The sequence below is a fragment of the Oncorhynchus kisutch genome, linkage group LG28 (assembly GCF_002021735.2).
Source record: "Oncorhynchus kisutch isolate 150728-3 linkage group LG28, Okis_V2, whole genome shotgun sequence".
NCBI lineage: Eukaryota > Metazoa > Chordata > Actinopteri > Salmoniformes > Salmonidae > Oncorhynchus > Oncorhynchus kisutch.
The window spans coordinates 26,823,310-26,840,135 of NC_034201.2; the positions used below are offsets into that span (position 1 = coordinate 26,823,310).

The window sequence follows — 16,826 nt, forward strand, 5'->3', positions numbered from 1 at the left end:
TGTTTTCAGATTTTGTTATCAACAAATGCTGCGAAAAGTACAGTAAATGTAAAATGCACATAAATCAGCAGTGTAATGTTTGCATTTAGTCTTGTCAGGTGAACTGTTGTGTTCTCAACTTTGGTCTAATATTTTTCCCATAATCTCCAAACTGTTCACTTTCAATTGCTACAATGTTTATGCATATACTTTTCATATTTCTTCTGTAAGAAATATAGGCCAATTCCATATAGGCCAATTCCCACGAGTGTAAAGGGTTAAATGGAAATCACCACAACTTTGCAGAAGACCAGTCATAATAACATCTTAATAGAGGTGCATCCCAACTATTATTGCAAAGCTACCATTAATTTACCAAAGTTACCAGAAACTTCTGTAATTTTAGTAATTAACAGGTAATCTATGGTCACTTTGGTAATTTTATCTTGAATAACTTGTATTCATTTTTTAAATATTTGTCCATATTGTCCATTAGTTTCTAGTGGATAGACCATATGGTTAAAGATAATGAATTTGAAAAGTATCTAATCAACATCTCTTCCAACTATTGACTTTTTTCACCACTGCCACCAGTTTGGCACCAAAACATTTACAACAAAGATATAGTCAAATAAATAAGTGTTTTAAAAAATATATAAAGGATATTTCATGCTGAAACCCTCATATTAACCCCAATGATATTTACTAAATTGATGGTTTAAGTACCCAAAGAGGCCACTAGATGTCATCTGTTCAAATTCAAAAGAAACTTGAAAGTTACCAACCTCCTGGTAGTTTCCCATAATATACCCTCCCTTTGAAACCCTAATCCCAACAAACTAAAGTTCACAAAGTTTCACATGACTTTGTCATTCACTATTCACTGTGCCTATCTGGTGCTGATGGTCTCTGGGCTGGTCTGTTTCAGATGGGTGGCGTACAGTGAGAAATGCTTCGGTGGAGAGCAGTGCATACTGGAGAAAGGCAAACATCCTGCCACTCTGCACTGGGGTGGCAACCATGGAGCAGCCAAGTCTATCCGACCCATACGATTGGTGAGCTCCATATCGTAGCCTATTAGAGGAATAGACCATAAGACTGACATAAGAGTGACAAAAGGCGTGACATGCAGATGAAATCCCTCCTATGTCTCTTCTTTGTAGTTCTATGTGGCTCTCTGAAAATATATGGTATAGATGTTGGAAAAACACTTTTCAAAACACTTTTATTATTACAGCAGGACCTTTATGGCCTCAGAGAACCAAAGTTCATGGTATGTATATATCATTACACAACATTATTTTTTTGGGGCGGCAGCGTAGCCTAGTGGTTAGAGCGTTGGACTAGTAACCGGAAGGTTGCGAGTTCAAACCCCCGAGCTGACAAGGTACAAATCTGTCGTTCTGCCCCTGAACAGGCAGTTAACCCATTGTTCCCAGGCCGTCATTGAAAATAAGAATATGTTCTTAACTGACTTGCCTGGTTAAATAAAGGTAAAATAAAAATAAAAATAAATAAAATTATTTTCACCTGTCAAAAAGAGACTAGGGAAAGGGGCAATCTGAGAATTGATACCCAGCCGTGAAGTGTGCACTAAGTTGTGCTTTTGTGTCTCCAGCTGTGGGCCTACAGCCAGCCCCACTACAGGGGAGTGAGTGAGGGGTACATGGGGGAGGCAGGGCACTGTGGCTCTGCCTCCCCCATGTCCTTCAGAGTCATCAGGGGAAGGTGAGTACTGGAGGACTACTATTTGATCTGTATTGATCCGAGAGGTGGAGTTATGTCCCTATTTTACTTACAGGTTGATAATTAAGGATTGTCAGTATTCTACTGTAGGCATGCCACAATGTATCTTTAATTGTAGTTGCCACGGGAGGCATTGAACAATGTCTATGATGCTTATTGTCTTATTCACGCTCACTGGTCTTCTTGCCCCGTCCAGCTGGCTGCTTTTTGATGAGGAGGGTTGCTGTGGAAACCAGTACATCCTGGGAGAGGGCCTTTATCCCGACCTCATTTCCTGTGGCTGTGTGGCCACTTCTGTCAAATCACTGAGGCCCATTCCCTATGTGAGTGTACCTGGCATGACCTCAGCCCATTTACTGCTATCTTTAGGTAGCACAGCAAGCTAGATGAGACATGTGAGCACACATTCAGTTTTAACAGTATTATATGCCATGGTAAATAGATGGTGATAAATACACTATATATACAAAAGTATGTGAACACTCCTTCAAATTAGTGGATTCTGCTATTTCAGCCACACCCATTGCTGACAGGTATATAAAATCGAGCACATAGCCATGCAATCTCCATAGACAAACATTGTCAGTAGAATGGCCTTACTGAAGAGCTCAGTGACTTTCAAAGTAGCACCGTCAAAGGATGCCACATTTCCAGGAGAACGCTACCTGCCCAAATACATAGTGCCCACTGTAAAGTTAGGTGGAGGAGAAATAATGGTCTGGGGCTGTTTTTCATGGTTCGAGCTAGGCCCCTTAGTTCCAGTGAAGGGAAATCTTAACGGAACAGCACACAATGACATACATGATTCTGTGCTTCCAAGTTTGTGGCAACAGTTTGGGGAAGGCTCTTTCCTATTTCAGCATTACAATGCCCCATGCACAAAGCGAGGTCCATACAGAAATGGTTTGTCGAGATCAGTGTGGAAGAACTTGACTGGCCTGCACAGAGCCTTGACCTCAACCCCATCGAACACCTTTGGGATGAATTGGAAAGCAGACTGCGAGCCAGGCCTACTCACCCAGGATCAGTGCTCGACCTCACTAATGATCTTGTGGCTAAATGGAAGCAAGTCCCCGCAGCAATGTTCCAACATCTAGTGGAAAGCATTCCCAGATGACTGGAGGCTGTTCTAGCAGCAAAATGGGGTGGGGGGGGGGGGTTATGGGGCGGCAACTCCATATTATTTCCCATGATTTTGGAATGAGATGTACGACAAGCCGGTGTCCATATACTTTTGGTAATGTAGTGTAGAATAATGTAGTTTCCGTTCAGCCACCATTGGAGTGTCACAAATGACAACCTTTTCCCCATAATGTCCTACTTTTGTCCTAGTCTTAGTATGACTCCAGCCAAAGGGTGTGGACTGCTTTACAAATATAGGTATAAAGGATGTATTGTGTATTTTGCCCTAATAAAGTTCAATGCAGGCACTTATTGAAAAAGGACAGAACATATAAATAAAGTAAATGGCATTCTCATCTAAGATGGCTCCCTTCCCTTCCTGTTACCTCTGTAGAGTTTCTCCGACCCGTCCATCAGCCTGTTTTCTCTGGGTTCCTATGAGGGCCTCAAGATGGTTGTTGTGACACCCACAGAGCACATGAAGGACTTCTTCACCCAGTCTCTGCAGGTCCACAGTGGACTGTGAGTAGAGAGATAGCCTGTCATCTCTTATGTCACCGAACAGCTAACATTACTGCCAGACACTCTACATAGAGAAGGAACTTAGATTTCTTTGGCCTTAGACATGTGTCATGTTTGGTAAGAAAACAAGTGAAACAGGGAGGTACGACCTGAACTTGTCCAATAAGAAGGCACATTTTTGTTTTCCGTTTTAAGATGTTTCTCTGCATTGCACCCTAATGAATATAGCCCTGTTTCAGCTGAATGTGTGTGTCTTTGGCAGGTGGGTGGTGTATGAATACAGTAACTATAAGGGCTGTCAGATGCTGCTGCAGCCAGGGGAGCTTCCTGTGTGGGGAGAGCACAGTGGCTGGGACACCATTGGCTCCTTACGGCCCCTCAAACAGGTAAAACACACACACAAAATTGACAATCACTCTAATCACTCTTAAGTGTCATTTCCCATCTAGCACATTTGGTTCCTTGGAAGTTGTGGGAACGTATGTTTTTCATTTCCCAATGGTTCTGGGAATAAAGCTATATGTTTCCTGACCTGTAAAACGGAAGGTTTTTTAAACGTTCTGAGAACGGAAGTGAAAATGTTGCCTGTTCTGGGAACATGCATTTTCATGCTGCAGGGATTTTCTGAGAACATTTTACTGTAGTTCCCTGAAAGTTTTCCTGGGAAGTTTTATTAACATTTTGTGAACAGAAATTCTAGGTTATTTTGAGGTTTTGGAATAACTTCCTTAAAACCTTCAGTGAATGTTTCAATAAGACTCTTAATAACACTGCTAACTTAGTTTGAGTTAACTGTTTTGAAATCCAAACCCAGATAGGACACAGGAAAATGTATTTGCCTAGGCATTAATCATGCAAACAGATGTATTTTTTACTGTGGCACGGCTTCAGTGAGATTTGAACGCCTTTCATTTTCCCACATTTTATTGTCACAAAGTGGGATTAAAATGGATTTAATTGTGTTTTTTTTGTCAATGATCTACACAAAATACCCTAATGTCAAAGTGGAAGAATAATGCTAACATTTGTAAAAAAAAATATATATATATATATATATATAAACTCAGCAAAAAAAGAAACGTCCCTTTTTCAGGACCCTGTCTTTCAAGGTAATTCATAAAAGGTTTAAACACTGTTTCCCATGCTTGTTCAATGAACCATAAACAATTAATGAACATGCACCTGTGGAACGGTCATTAAGACACTAACAGCTTACAGACGGTAGGCAATTAAGGTCACAGTTATGAAAACTTAGGAGACTAAAGAGACCTTTCTACTGACTCTGAAAAACATCAAAAGAAAGATGCCCAGGGTCCCTGCTCATCTGTGTGAACGTGCCTTAGGCATGCTGCAAGGAGGCATGAGGACTGCAGATGTGGCCAGGGAAATAAATTGCAATGTCCGTACTGTGAGTCGCCAAAGACAGTGCTACAGGGAGACAGGACAGACAGCTGATCGTCCTCGCAGTGGCAGACCACGTTTAACAACACCTGCACAGAATCGGTACATCCGATTATTACACCTGCAGGTCAGGTACAGGATGGCAACATCAACTGCCCGAATTACACCAGGAATGCACAATCTCTCCATCAGTGCTCAGACTGAGGACTCAGACTGGACTGAGGGCTTGTAGGCCTGTTGTAAGGCAGGTCCTCACCAGACATCACCGGCAACAACGTCGCCTATGGGCACAAACCCACCGTCGCTGGACCAGACAGGACTGGCAAAAAGTGCTCTTCACTGACGAGTCACGGTTTTGTCTCACCAGGGGTGATGGTCAGATTTGTGTTTATCGTTGAAGGAATGAGCGTTACACTGAGGCCTGTACTCTGTACTGGGATCGATTTGGAGGTGGAGGGTCCATCATGGTCTGGGTCGGAGTGTCACAGCATCATCTGAGCTTGTTGTCACTGCAGGCAATCTCAATGCTATGCAATACAGGGAAGACATCCTCCTCCCTCATGTGGTACCCTTCCTGCAGGCTCATCCTGACATGACAATCCCACCAGCCATACTGCTCGTTCTGTGCGTGATTTCCTGCAAGACAGGACTGTCAGTGTTCTGCTATGGCCGGCGAAGAGCCCGGATCTCAATCCCATTGAACACGTCTGCGACCTGTTGGATCGGAGGGTGAGGGCTAGGGCCATTCCCCCCAGAAATGTCCGGGAACTTGCAGGTGCCTTGATGGAAGAGTGGGGTAACATCTCACGCCAAGAACTGGCAAATCTGGTGCAGTCCATGAGGAGGAGATGCACTGCAGTACTTAATGCAGCTGGTGGCCACACCAGATACTGACTGTTACTTTTGACTTTGACCCCCCCCCCCCCCCCCCCTTTGTTCAGGGACACATTATTCAATTTCTGTTAGTCTGTTATGTCTATGGAACTTGTTCAGTTTATGTCTCAGTTGTTGAATCTTGTTATGTTCATACAAATATTTACACATGTTAAGTTTGCTGAAAATAAACACAGTTGACAGTGAGAGGACGTTTATTTTTTTGCTGATTCCTCATTCCGAAGTTTTTTTGCTGATTCCTCATTCAAGGTTTTTCTTTTTTACTATTTATAGTGAAGACATCAAAACTTTGAAATAACACATATGGAATCATGTAGTAACCAAAAATGTGTTCAACAAATCAAAACATATTTTCTCCCTTTGCTGTTTCCTGAAGTCCACATATCTTTTGTTTTGCTGACATTGAGTGAGAAGCTATTTTCCTGACACCACACTCCGAAGGCCCTCACCTCTACCCTGTAGGCTGTCTCGCCTTTGTTGGTAATGAAGCTTACCACTGTTGTGTCGTCTGCAATGTTGATGATTGAGTTGGAGGCGTGCATGGCCACGCAGTCATGGGGGAACAGGGAGCACATGAGGGGACTGAGAACGCACTCTTGCCCCAGTGTTGAGGATCAGCGGAGTGGAGATGTTGTTTCCTACCTTCACCACCTGGGGGTGGCCGTCAGGAAGTCCAGGACCCAGTTGCACAGGGCGGGGACAAGACCCAGGGCCTCAAGCTTAATGATGAGTTGAGGGTACTCTGGTGTTGAATGCTGCAAAATCTGTACCCCTATAAATCAGCCAGGCTAGACAATCTGGACCCTCTCTTTCTAAAATGATCCTCCGAAATTGTTGCAACCCCTATTACTAGCCTATTCAACCTCTCTTTCGTATCGTCTGAGATCCCCAAAGATTGAAAAGCTGCCGCGGTCATCCCCCTCTTCAGGAGACACTCTAGACCCAAACTGCTACAGACCTATATCTACCCTGCCTTTCTAAGGTCTTCGAAAGCCAAGTTAACAAACAGATCACCGAACATTTAGAATCCCACCGTACCGTCTCCGCTATGCAGTCTGGTTTCCTAGCTGATCATGGGTGCATCTCAGCCACGCTCAAGCTCCTAAACGATATCATAACTGCCATCGATAAGAGACAACACTGTGCAGATGTATTCATCGACCTGGCCAGGGCTTTCGACTCTGTCAATCACCACATTCTTATCCGCAGACTCAACAGCCTTGGTTTCTCAAATGACTCCCTCGCCTGGTTCACCAACTACTTCTCAAACAGAGTTCAGTGTGTCAAATCGGAGGGCCTGTTGTCCTGACCTCTGGCAGTCTCTATGGGGGTGCCACAGGGTTCAATTCTCGGGCCGACTCTTTTCTCTGTATACAGTATACAATGATGTTTTCTCTGTATACAGTATACAATGATGTCGCTCTTGCTGATGGTGATTCTCTGATCCACCTCTACGCAGACGACACCATTCTGTATACTTCTGGCCCCTCCTTGGACACTGTGTTAACAACCCTCCAGGCAAGCTTCAATGCCATATAACTCTCCTTCCGTGGCCTCCAACTGCTCTTAAATGCAAGTAAAACCAAATGCATGCTCTTCAACCGATCGCTGCCCAAACCTGCCCGCCTGTCCAGCATCACTACTCTGGACGGTTCTGACTTAGAATATGTGGACAACTACAAATACCTAGGTGTCTGGTTAGACTGTAAACTCTCCTTCCAGACGCACATTAAGCATCTCCAATCCAGAATTAAATCTAGAATCGGCTTCCTATTTCTCAACAAAGCATCCTTCACTCATGCTGCCAAACATACCCTCGTAAAACTGACTATCCTACCGATCCTTGACTTCGGCGATGTAATTTCCAAAATAGCCTCCGACAGTCTACTCAGCAAATTGGATGCAGTCTATCACAGTGCCATCCGTTTTGTCACCAAAGCCCCATATACCACCCACCACTGTGACCTGTATGCTCTTGTCAGCTGGCCCTCATTACATATTCGTCGCCAAACCCACTGGGTCCAGGTCATCTCTAAGTCTTTGCTAGGTAAAGCACCGCCTTATCTCAGCTCACTGGTCACCATAGCAGCACCCACTCGTAGCACGCACTCCAGCAGGTATATTTCACAGGTCACCCCCAAAACCAATTCCTACTTTGGCCGCCTTTCCTTCCAGTTCTCAGCTGCCAATGACTGGAACAAACTGCAAAAATCACTGAAGCTGGAGACTCATATCTCCCTCACTAACTTTAAGCACCAGCTGTCAGAGCAGATCACTGCACCTGTACTTAGCCCATCTGTAAATAGCCCATCTAACTACCTCATCCCCATACTGTTATTTATTTTGCTCCTTTGCACCCCAGTAACTCTACTTGCACACTTATCTTCTGCTGAGCGTGATCTATCAGTCCAGTGTTTAATTGCTATATTGTAATTATTTTGCCACTATGGCCTATTTATTGCCTCTATGTAGACTTTTTCTATTGTATTATTGACTGTATGTGTGTTTATTCCATGTGTAACTCTGTGTTGTTGTATGTGTCGCACTGCTTTGCTTTATCTTGGCCAGGCCGCAGTTGTAAATGAGAACTTGTTCTCAACTAGCCTACCTGGTTTAATAAAGGTGAAATAAAACAAATATTTAAAAAATGCTGAGCTGTAGTAAATGAACAGCATTCTTACATAGCATAGGTATTCCTCTTGTCCAGATGGGATAGGGCAGTGTGATGGCGATTGCATCGTCTGTGGACCTATTGGGGCGGTAAGCAAATTGAAGTGGGTCTAGGGTGACAGGTAGGGTGGAGGTGATATAATCCTTGACACGTCTCTCAAAGCACTTCATGATGACAGAAGTGAGTGCTATGGGGCGTAGTCATTTAGTTCAGTTACCTTGGCTTTCTTGGGAACAGGAACAGTGGTGGCCATCTTGAAGCATGTGGGGACAGAGGACTGGGATAGGGATTGATTGAATATGTCTGTAAACACACCAACCAGCTGGTCTGCGCATGCTCTGAGGACGCGGCTAGGGATGCCGTCTGGGCCGGCAGTCTTGCTAGGGTTAACAAGTTTACATGTTTTACTCACGTCGGCCATGGAGAAGAAGAGCCCACAGTCTTTGGTAGCCGGCCGCGTTGGTGGTACTGTATTGTCCCCAAAGCTCGCAAAGAAGTTGTTTAATTTGTCTGGAAGCAAGACTTTGATGTCTGCGATGGAGTTGGTTTTCATTTTGAAATCCGTGATTGTCTGTAGACCCTGCCACATAAGTCTCGTGTTTGAGCCGTTGAATTGTGACTCCACATTCTCTATACTGACACTTTGCTTATTTGATTGCCTTATGGAGGGATTATCTAGACTGTTTGTATTCGGCCATATTCCCAGTTGCCTTGCCATGATTAAATGCAGTGGTACGTGCTTTCATCACAACGCTTGATGGTTTTTGCAACTGCACTTGAAGAAACTTTCAAAGTTCTTGAAATTTTCCGTATTGACTGACCTTCATGTCTTAAAGTAATGATGGACTGACATTTCTCTTTGCTTATTTGAGCTTGGTCCATAATATGGACTTGGTCTTTTACCAAATAGGGCTATCTTCTGTTTACCCCCCTACAAATTGTATTTTAAGAAGGCACACCCGTTAATTGAAATGCATTCCAGGTGACTACCTCATGAAGCTGGTTGAGAGAATGCCAAGAATGTGCAAAGCTGTCATCAAGGCAAATGGTGGCTATTTGAAGAATCTCAAATATAAAATATATTTTGAATTGTTTAACACTTTTTTTGGTTACTACATGATTCCATATGTGTTATTTCATAGTTTTGATGTCTTCACTATTATTCTACAATGTAGAAAATAATCAAAATAAAGAAAAACCCTTGAATGAGTAGGTGTGCACATTTTTTGACCAGTAGTGTATATTCAGTATATATTTGTGATGTGCTATACATAAGATCAATTGCATGTGCTCTATTGCTCTGATTTTGCTCTCAATTGATAATATTGGAAGAAAAAGTACAACAAATTACAGATCTATGCGGCCCTCTGAATGATTGGCTCAACCTAAAGTGTCCCCCTTACAAAAATAGTGAGTAACACTGCCCTAGATCTATATGTTCACATTCCATTGGGGTTTGTGCATGTGGGAGGTGGTGGTGCAGTGTTTCCCAACTCCAGTCCTCGAGTACCACCAACAGTACACATTCTGATTGTAGTCCGGGACAAACACACCTGATTCAACTTGTCAACTAATCATCAAACCCTTGGTGAGTTGAATCAGGTGAACTTGTCCGGGGCTACAAAAAAAAAAGTAATAATAATAATAACTTTATTTGTATAGTGCTATTCAATACAATTAAGAAAGTACTTCACATCATAAAATAATAAAGTACTAACAGAAAAACAATGAATGCAGGAAAGTCCACCAGACGTGTTGCCAGAATTGAATGTTAATTTCTCTACCATAAGCTGCCTCCAATGTTGTTTTCGAGAATTTGGCATTACGTCCTCACCTCTCCGGCCTCACAACCGCAGACCACGTGTAACCATGCCAGCCCAGGACCCCCACATCTAGCTTCACCTGCGGGATCGTTTGAGACCAGCCACCCTGACAGCTGATGAGTCTGTGGGTTTGCACAACTGAAGAATTTCTGCACAAACTGTTAGAAACCGTTTCAGGGAAGAGCATCTGCATGCTCATTGATACGGACAACAAACATAATTGCATTTTATCAATGGCAATTTGAATGCACAGAGATATCGTGCAGAATCATATCTGTATTCCCAGTCATGTGAAATCCATAGATTAGGGCCTAATCAATTTTTCAAATGACTGATTTCCTTATACAAACTTTTATATTTTTGTTCAGTGTAGTTTGAGTACAATACAAATGGCGAAACCTACACAACCAATGCTAGGTAACCACCAGTTATTTTAAGTTATATGTTAGTTTTTCCCTTTTGTGAACAATGTAGTTTCCCTGCAGCATTGCCTAGGGTTTATATAAAATACTGTGAAAGGTGTTGATCCTCATTCAGTCTGTACGGTGTGCTTTTTGTGTGGTCTCCCTCCAGCCCAGGCTGTATGTACAGGTGAAGAGCCGTGCTCTGGGCTCACTGCTGACCTCTGAGAGTGTCAAGGACGACTCCTCCCCAGCCGGAGTGATCCTGTCCCCGGCCTGCTCTCTGGACACCCAGCGCTGGCTCTTCACTGGAGGGCTGCTCCGCTGCAAGGTGTGTGTGTGCCTGTGCGTGCATTAGGGCAGAGAAAAATGTAAAGTCTCAACATTTATGCAAAACTAGAATGGGAATATTCTGGGAAATATGCAATCCTCTTCCCTATGTTATGCTATGGTAAGTATCTGTGCATGTGTGTGTGTGTGTGTGTGTAATATGCAGTATCTGTGTGTAATATTGACACGGTGTGTGTTGCCTGTAGGCCAGTAAGGCGTGTCTTTCAGTGATCGGGGGGAAGGCAACAGTTGGGGCCAGAGTGGCCCTGTGGGCGGAGCATGGACGCACACACCAGAGATGGAGCCTGAACCACAACGGAACCATCTCTTCCCATCTCAACCACAAACTAGTACTGGACTTCAGAGGTGAGACCATAGAGATCCACTATAATGTATGGTCTTTGATAAACACAGAGGAGCCTACTGTAATAGTGGAGAGCAGGTTTCTGTTGTGTACTGCTGCTGAACTCAACTACCGTATGCTATACTTAGTGGAGGATCTATTTTGAGATCATAACAACCATATTCACAGAGCCATCTCAGAAAAGAGCTAGAAATTGTATTGGTATATAATTGGTTATTCCCAGAACCATGAAATGCTGTATTTCCAGTTATACAAATACATTAGGGGGAAAAAGTATGGTTGTAACCTATTTACAGTTGTCTCCAAGACACAGTAGAAGAAAGATTGTTGCCTAATAGGAACCATTTGTGAAATGTCTTTCAGGTGGAACGGGTTTCAAGAGGGACCACCTGGTCGTCAATGAATTTGCCACTGATCAGGCCACACAGTTCTGGGACATAGAATAATATTTCAAAGACTCATAAAAAGTCCGGCCAAAGTGTCCCAGTACAGTATGGGAGATGTAGTGTTTGTTTCTATCCTGGCAGAGCACTTCTCCCAGCCATCTGGCCCACGTGTCCATGACGACAGAGCAAGAAGCATCGTGTTCATTTCCTGTCTTTTTCTGTTTGATCTCAGGACCCAGAAACCATTGCAGCAGTGCTGATACAGAGTAGCGATACAGAATCCAATTGTCTTTATCTACTTGAACATGTCAGTGTGGCACTTAATTTGTAGACAGTTGAGAACTCACAGAGGAAGAATTAAATGTCAAATTAGAGGAACATTTTGTTTTTGCTGATGTCAAGAAATTTTGCTGTAAGCTACCCTCGTCCTTAAAACATCATGATGTCATGTCACCACTAACTGCCGCTAGCCCAAGGTTAGTCACTGGCCCGCTACAAATGTGTTCAGTGGAAGTGTTTTAAATGAGCATCTGGTTATTTCACTGAAGTAAACACAGAACCTTAATATATATATGTATGATATTCAGGAATAGCTGTATTCAAATACAAAAATGGATGTCCATAAAGATAAGATGACAGTGTACAGTTCAGACAAGCTGATGGTATATTAATAAAGATGTTTCTTTTTAAATCTGTGATTAATATTAAAGGTCAATGTCATATCTGTTCACTTGTTGTGGGTTGTTATTCAAAAGGTTCTGAGAAATTGAGCTGATTGGGAGAAAACAATAGCAGGTCCTGTCCTGGAAGAATACTGTATCACAGACCAACCATGTGCCATCTAACTTAAGTGTGTTTATTTAATCAATTGTGTACAGCCAGGCACATGCACCATAATCAATTTTGAGAAGTGCCACCAGTTGATGAAATATATGACATGATTAGATCTAGGGCTCTATTAAATCTGTATCGCTGAAGCATTAGAAATGTAACGGTAATTTCCGACTGAGCCGACATATGCAGTCTCCACTAACGCTGGGAACATTACCTTTAAATGTAACGCTAAACTTCCACGATACGGATTTAATAGAGTCCTAACAGTACTATCCGATCTGTAAACATAGATTCAATTGTCACACATCTCTCGTGACGGACGAAAACAGCGCTCACGCAATATTTGGTTCTGGTTTGCCAAGATGACTTAATTACCCGTACATGCTTGTGTGTGTAATATTTACATTTCAAAAATGTAAGCACACCAGAGCAAGGTAGACTGTCAACTGATGGAATTGGTTGTGTGCACTCTAGCTCCATCTATTGGAAAGATCCCTTTATGGCCTAGTTCACCCGATGTAGAACTGATGTACAACACATTTCTTAAGGCATATAACACTTCACTAAAACACATGGTATATGTGTGTTCAAAAAGAAATTCAAACAATAGAATCTGCAGATTTCCAAAGCCATACTCCTTTATAAAATAATTTGTACTTGGAAAATTACAATAAAATACAAAGTACTCCTTACAAACTTCTCAAAACATCCTTATAAAATAATCCATTAGCAGAATAGGCCTAACATCCAAAATTAATCTGCAAGGTGGTCATTTAAATGTGCATACAGAAGTCATCACATTGTAAATGCCTTAATTTTAGTGGCCCATTCAACATACTGGCATCACTTTAAATAATCATGTCTTATCAAGAGACTAACAGTACAATGAAGTAATAAGACTGAAAATTATAACTGTTACAAATTGGTAATAACTAGCGATATTGTGGGAGTTAACTTTTGTCGCCCAGTCCCAAATATTACAGCATTTCTTTCATAAATGGCGAACCACAACGCAACACACTGATCTATTTGCCAAACTTGAGTGTAATTGCTGTCGATTGTCAGAGAAAATATATATTGTTTTGTTATATATACACAGTACCAGTCAAACGTTTGGACACACTCATTTCAGGCTTTTTCTTTATTTTTTTGACTGTTTTCTACATTGTAGAATAATAGTTAAGACAAACTATGAAATAACACATATGGAATCATTTAGTAACCCAAAAAAGTGTTAAACAAATCAAAACATTTTCTATTTTAGATTCTTTAAAAGTAGCCACCCTTTGCCTTTGACAGCTTTGCACACTCTTGGCATTCTCTCAACCAGATTTATGAGGTAGTCACCTGGAATGCCTTTCAATTAACAAGTGTGCCTTCTTAAAAGGTACATTTGTGGAATCTCTTTCCTTCTTAATGCATTTGAGCCAATCAGTTGTGTTGTGACAAGGTTGGGTTGGTATACAGAAGATAGTCTTTTACCAAATCGGGCTAAGTCCATATTAAATGGAAAGAACAGCTCAAATAAGCAAAATAGAAATGACAGTCCATCATTACTTTAAGCCATAAAGGTCAGCCAATTCGTAAAATTAAGGACTTCCAAAGTTCAAAGCAGTCGCAAAAACCATCAACCGCTATGATGAAATTGGCTCTCATGAGGACCGCAACAGGAAAGGAAGACCCAGAGGATAAGTTCATTAGTTACCAGCCTCAGAAATTAGCAATTAACTACACCTCAGATTGCAGCCCAAATAAATGCTTCAGAGTTCAAGTAACAGACATCTCAACTGTTCAGAGGAGACTGTGTGAATCAGGCCTTCATGGTCAAACTGCTGCAAAGAAACCACTACTAAAGGACACCAATAAGAATAAGAGACTTGCTTGGGCCAAGAACCACGAGCAATGGACATTAAACCGGTGGAAATCTGGTTCCCAACGTGAAGCACGGAGGTGGTGTGATGGTGTGGGGTTGCTTTGTTGGGGACACTGCGATTTATTTAGAATTCAAAGCACGCTTAACCAGCATGGCTACCATAGCATTCTGTAGTGATACGCCATTCCATCTCGTTTGCGCTTGGTGGGACTATCATTCGTTTTTCAACAGGACAATGACCCAAAACACACCTCCAGGCTGTGTAAGGTCTATTTTACCAAGAAGGAGAGTGATGGAGTGCTGCATCAGATGACCTGGCCTCCACAATCACCTGACCTCAACCCAATTGAGATGGTTTGGGATGAGTTGGACCGCAGAGTGAAGGAAAAGCAACCAACAAATGCTCAGCATTTGTAGGAACTCCTTCAAGACTGTTGGAAAATCATTCCAGGTGACTACCTCATGAAGCTGGTTGAGAGAATGCAAAGAGTGAGCAAGGCTGTCATCAAGGCAAAGGGTGGCTACTTTGAAGAATCTAAAATATATTTAAACTTGTTTAACACTTTTTTTTGGTTACTACATGATTCCATATGTGTTATTTCATCATTTTGATGTCTTCACTATTATTCTACAATGTAGAAAATAGTACACATTAAGAAAAACCCTTGAATGGGTAGGTGTCCAAACTTTTGACTGGTACTATAAATAAATGGTTACTATTAAGTATTACAATCATTCCAAAATAACATAAAATAGTCAGTGTACATGCTAACCTGATAAATTAAATTTCCTAATTTCACTCAAGTAAAATATGACATAAAACATATCTGAGAAAGACAAGTGCTTCCTTGGGTTACTAAGGACGATAACTCAAGACAGATTTTAGACAAACAATCTGTGTTCATTTTACAAATGAACTCTTAAATAACTGAGACAACATCTTTAAGAGATAAATAACAAAAAAATAAGGACCTAGTAGCATCATTTAAGTAGCTTGAAAAACATCACATACAGTACTTGTACTTTTGAAACATTCTACAATGTTAAACCTTAGTGCGTTTGATTTGCACACCAGCGTGTCCTGGATGGACGGATATAACACTTGATTTAGAAATCGTCAAAACTGACAAAAGATCCTGACAGCTAGCATCGAGTAAACAAGTGTCAATGGCACAATATGAAGCTGCATTCAAAATAGAGCCAATCAGACTTAAAACCTACAACACTGACCATAGCTTAATTCAACTATTACTTCATACATTTTCTGTCATTGCCTTGCAATAAATAGTTTACGTGAAAAGTTATATTTTGTAGACAGAAAACGTCATCTCCCAAATCAAAGAAAATTAAAGAAGGGCATACATGTAACCTACCGGACTGCACTACCTCGGGAGAGTGGCATACATGTAACCTACCGGACTGCACTACCTCGGGAGAGTGGCATACATGTAACCTACCGGACTGCACTACCTCGGGAGAGTGGCATACATGTAACCTACCGGACTGCACTACCTCGGGAGAGTGGCATACATGTAACCTACCGGACTGCACAACCTCGGGAGAGTGGCATACATGTAACCTACCGGACTGCACTACCTCGGGAGAGTGGCATACATGTAACCTACCGGACTGCACTACCTCGGGAGAGTGGCATACATGTAACCTACCGGACTGCACTACCTCGGGAGAGTGGCATACATGTAACCTACCGGACTGCACTACCTCGGGAGAGTGGCATACATGTAACCTACCGGACTGCACTACCTCGGGAGAGTGGCATACATGTAACCTACCGGACTGCACTACCTCGGGAGAGTGGCATACATGTAACCTACCGGACTGCACTACCTCGGGAGAGTGGCATACATGTAACCTACCGGACTGCACTACCTCGGGAGAGTGGTATACATGTAACCTACTGGACTGCACTACCTCGGGAGAGTGGTATACATGTAACCTACCGGACTGCACTACCTCGGGAGAGTGGCATACATGTAACCTACCGGACTGCACTACCTCGGGAGAGTGGCATACATGTAACCTACCGGACTGCACTACCTCGGGAGAGTGGCATACATGTAACCTACCGGACTGCACTACCTCGGGAGAGTGGCATACATGTAACCTACCGGACTGCACTACCTCGGGAGAGTGGTATACATGTAACCTACTGGACTGCACTACCTCGGGAGAGTGGTATACATGTAACCTACCGGACTGCACTACCTCGGGAGAGTGGTATACATGTAACCTACCGGACTGCACTACCTCGTGAGAGTGGTGGTAGAGTGCTTTGGTTTTGTATTCCGCTGTTAATCCATTGAAACTAAATAGTGTCAACTAAACTACATATTCATGGGTCCTTTAAGGGAAAAATGAAATCACTTTGAAAGAGATTCAATATAAAATCATAACAAATATGGCGGTCCTTCTATATGTCTGGTCCTTAAAATGTATCCATTGCAGTCATCGGAGGATAG

At 42.4% G+C, this 16,826-nt stretch overlaps 2 protein-coding genes across 3 annotated transcripts in view; one reads left to right on the forward strand and one right to left on the reverse strand.

Moving 5' to 3' along the window:
* Positions 1 to 12,367, forward strand: part of LOC109872599 (uncharacterized) — an 83,797-nt gene extending 71,430 nt beyond the window's left edge. The window contains exons 14-22 of one of the 2 annotated variants that reach the window (XM_020463892.2): positions 908 to 1,034; positions 1,217 to 1,252; positions 1,598 to 1,707; positions 1,922 to 2,048; positions 3,242 to 3,369; positions 3,632 to 3,755; positions 10,732 to 10,890; positions 11,096 to 11,255; positions 11,617 to 12,367. In XM_020463892.2, the coding sequence (XP_020319481.1) occupies positions 908 to 1,034; positions 1,217 to 1,252; positions 1,598 to 1,707; positions 1,922 to 2,048; positions 3,242 to 3,369; positions 3,632 to 3,755; positions 10,732 to 10,890; positions 11,096 to 11,255; positions 11,617 to 11,699 (1,054 nt within the window). In that variant the 3' untranslated portion in view covers positions 11,700 to 12,367. The remainder of the gene's footprint in view (positions 1 to 907; positions 1,035 to 1,216; positions 1,253 to 1,597; positions 1,708 to 1,921; positions 2,049 to 3,241; positions 3,370 to 3,631; positions 3,756 to 10,731; positions 10,891 to 11,095; positions 11,256 to 11,616) is intronic. The other variant, XM_031807721.1, reaches the window with a different exon arrangement.
* A 2,584-nt stretch (positions 12,368 to 14,951) lies between these two features.
* Positions 14,952 to 16,816, reverse strand: LOC116358170 (uncharacterized). The gene is made up of 3 exons (XM_031808595.1): positions 16,811 to 16,816; positions 16,615 to 16,686; positions 14,952 to 16,572 (listed from the first exon to the last, which is right to left on the reverse strand). Exons 1-3 carry the CDS (start codon positions 16,814 to 16,816, stop codon positions 15,595 to 15,597), a joined length of 1,056 nt encoding a protein of 351 aa, XP_031664455.1. The 3' UTR covers positions 14,952 to 15,594.
* Between the last annotated feature and the right edge of the window lie 10 nt (positions 16,817 to 16,826).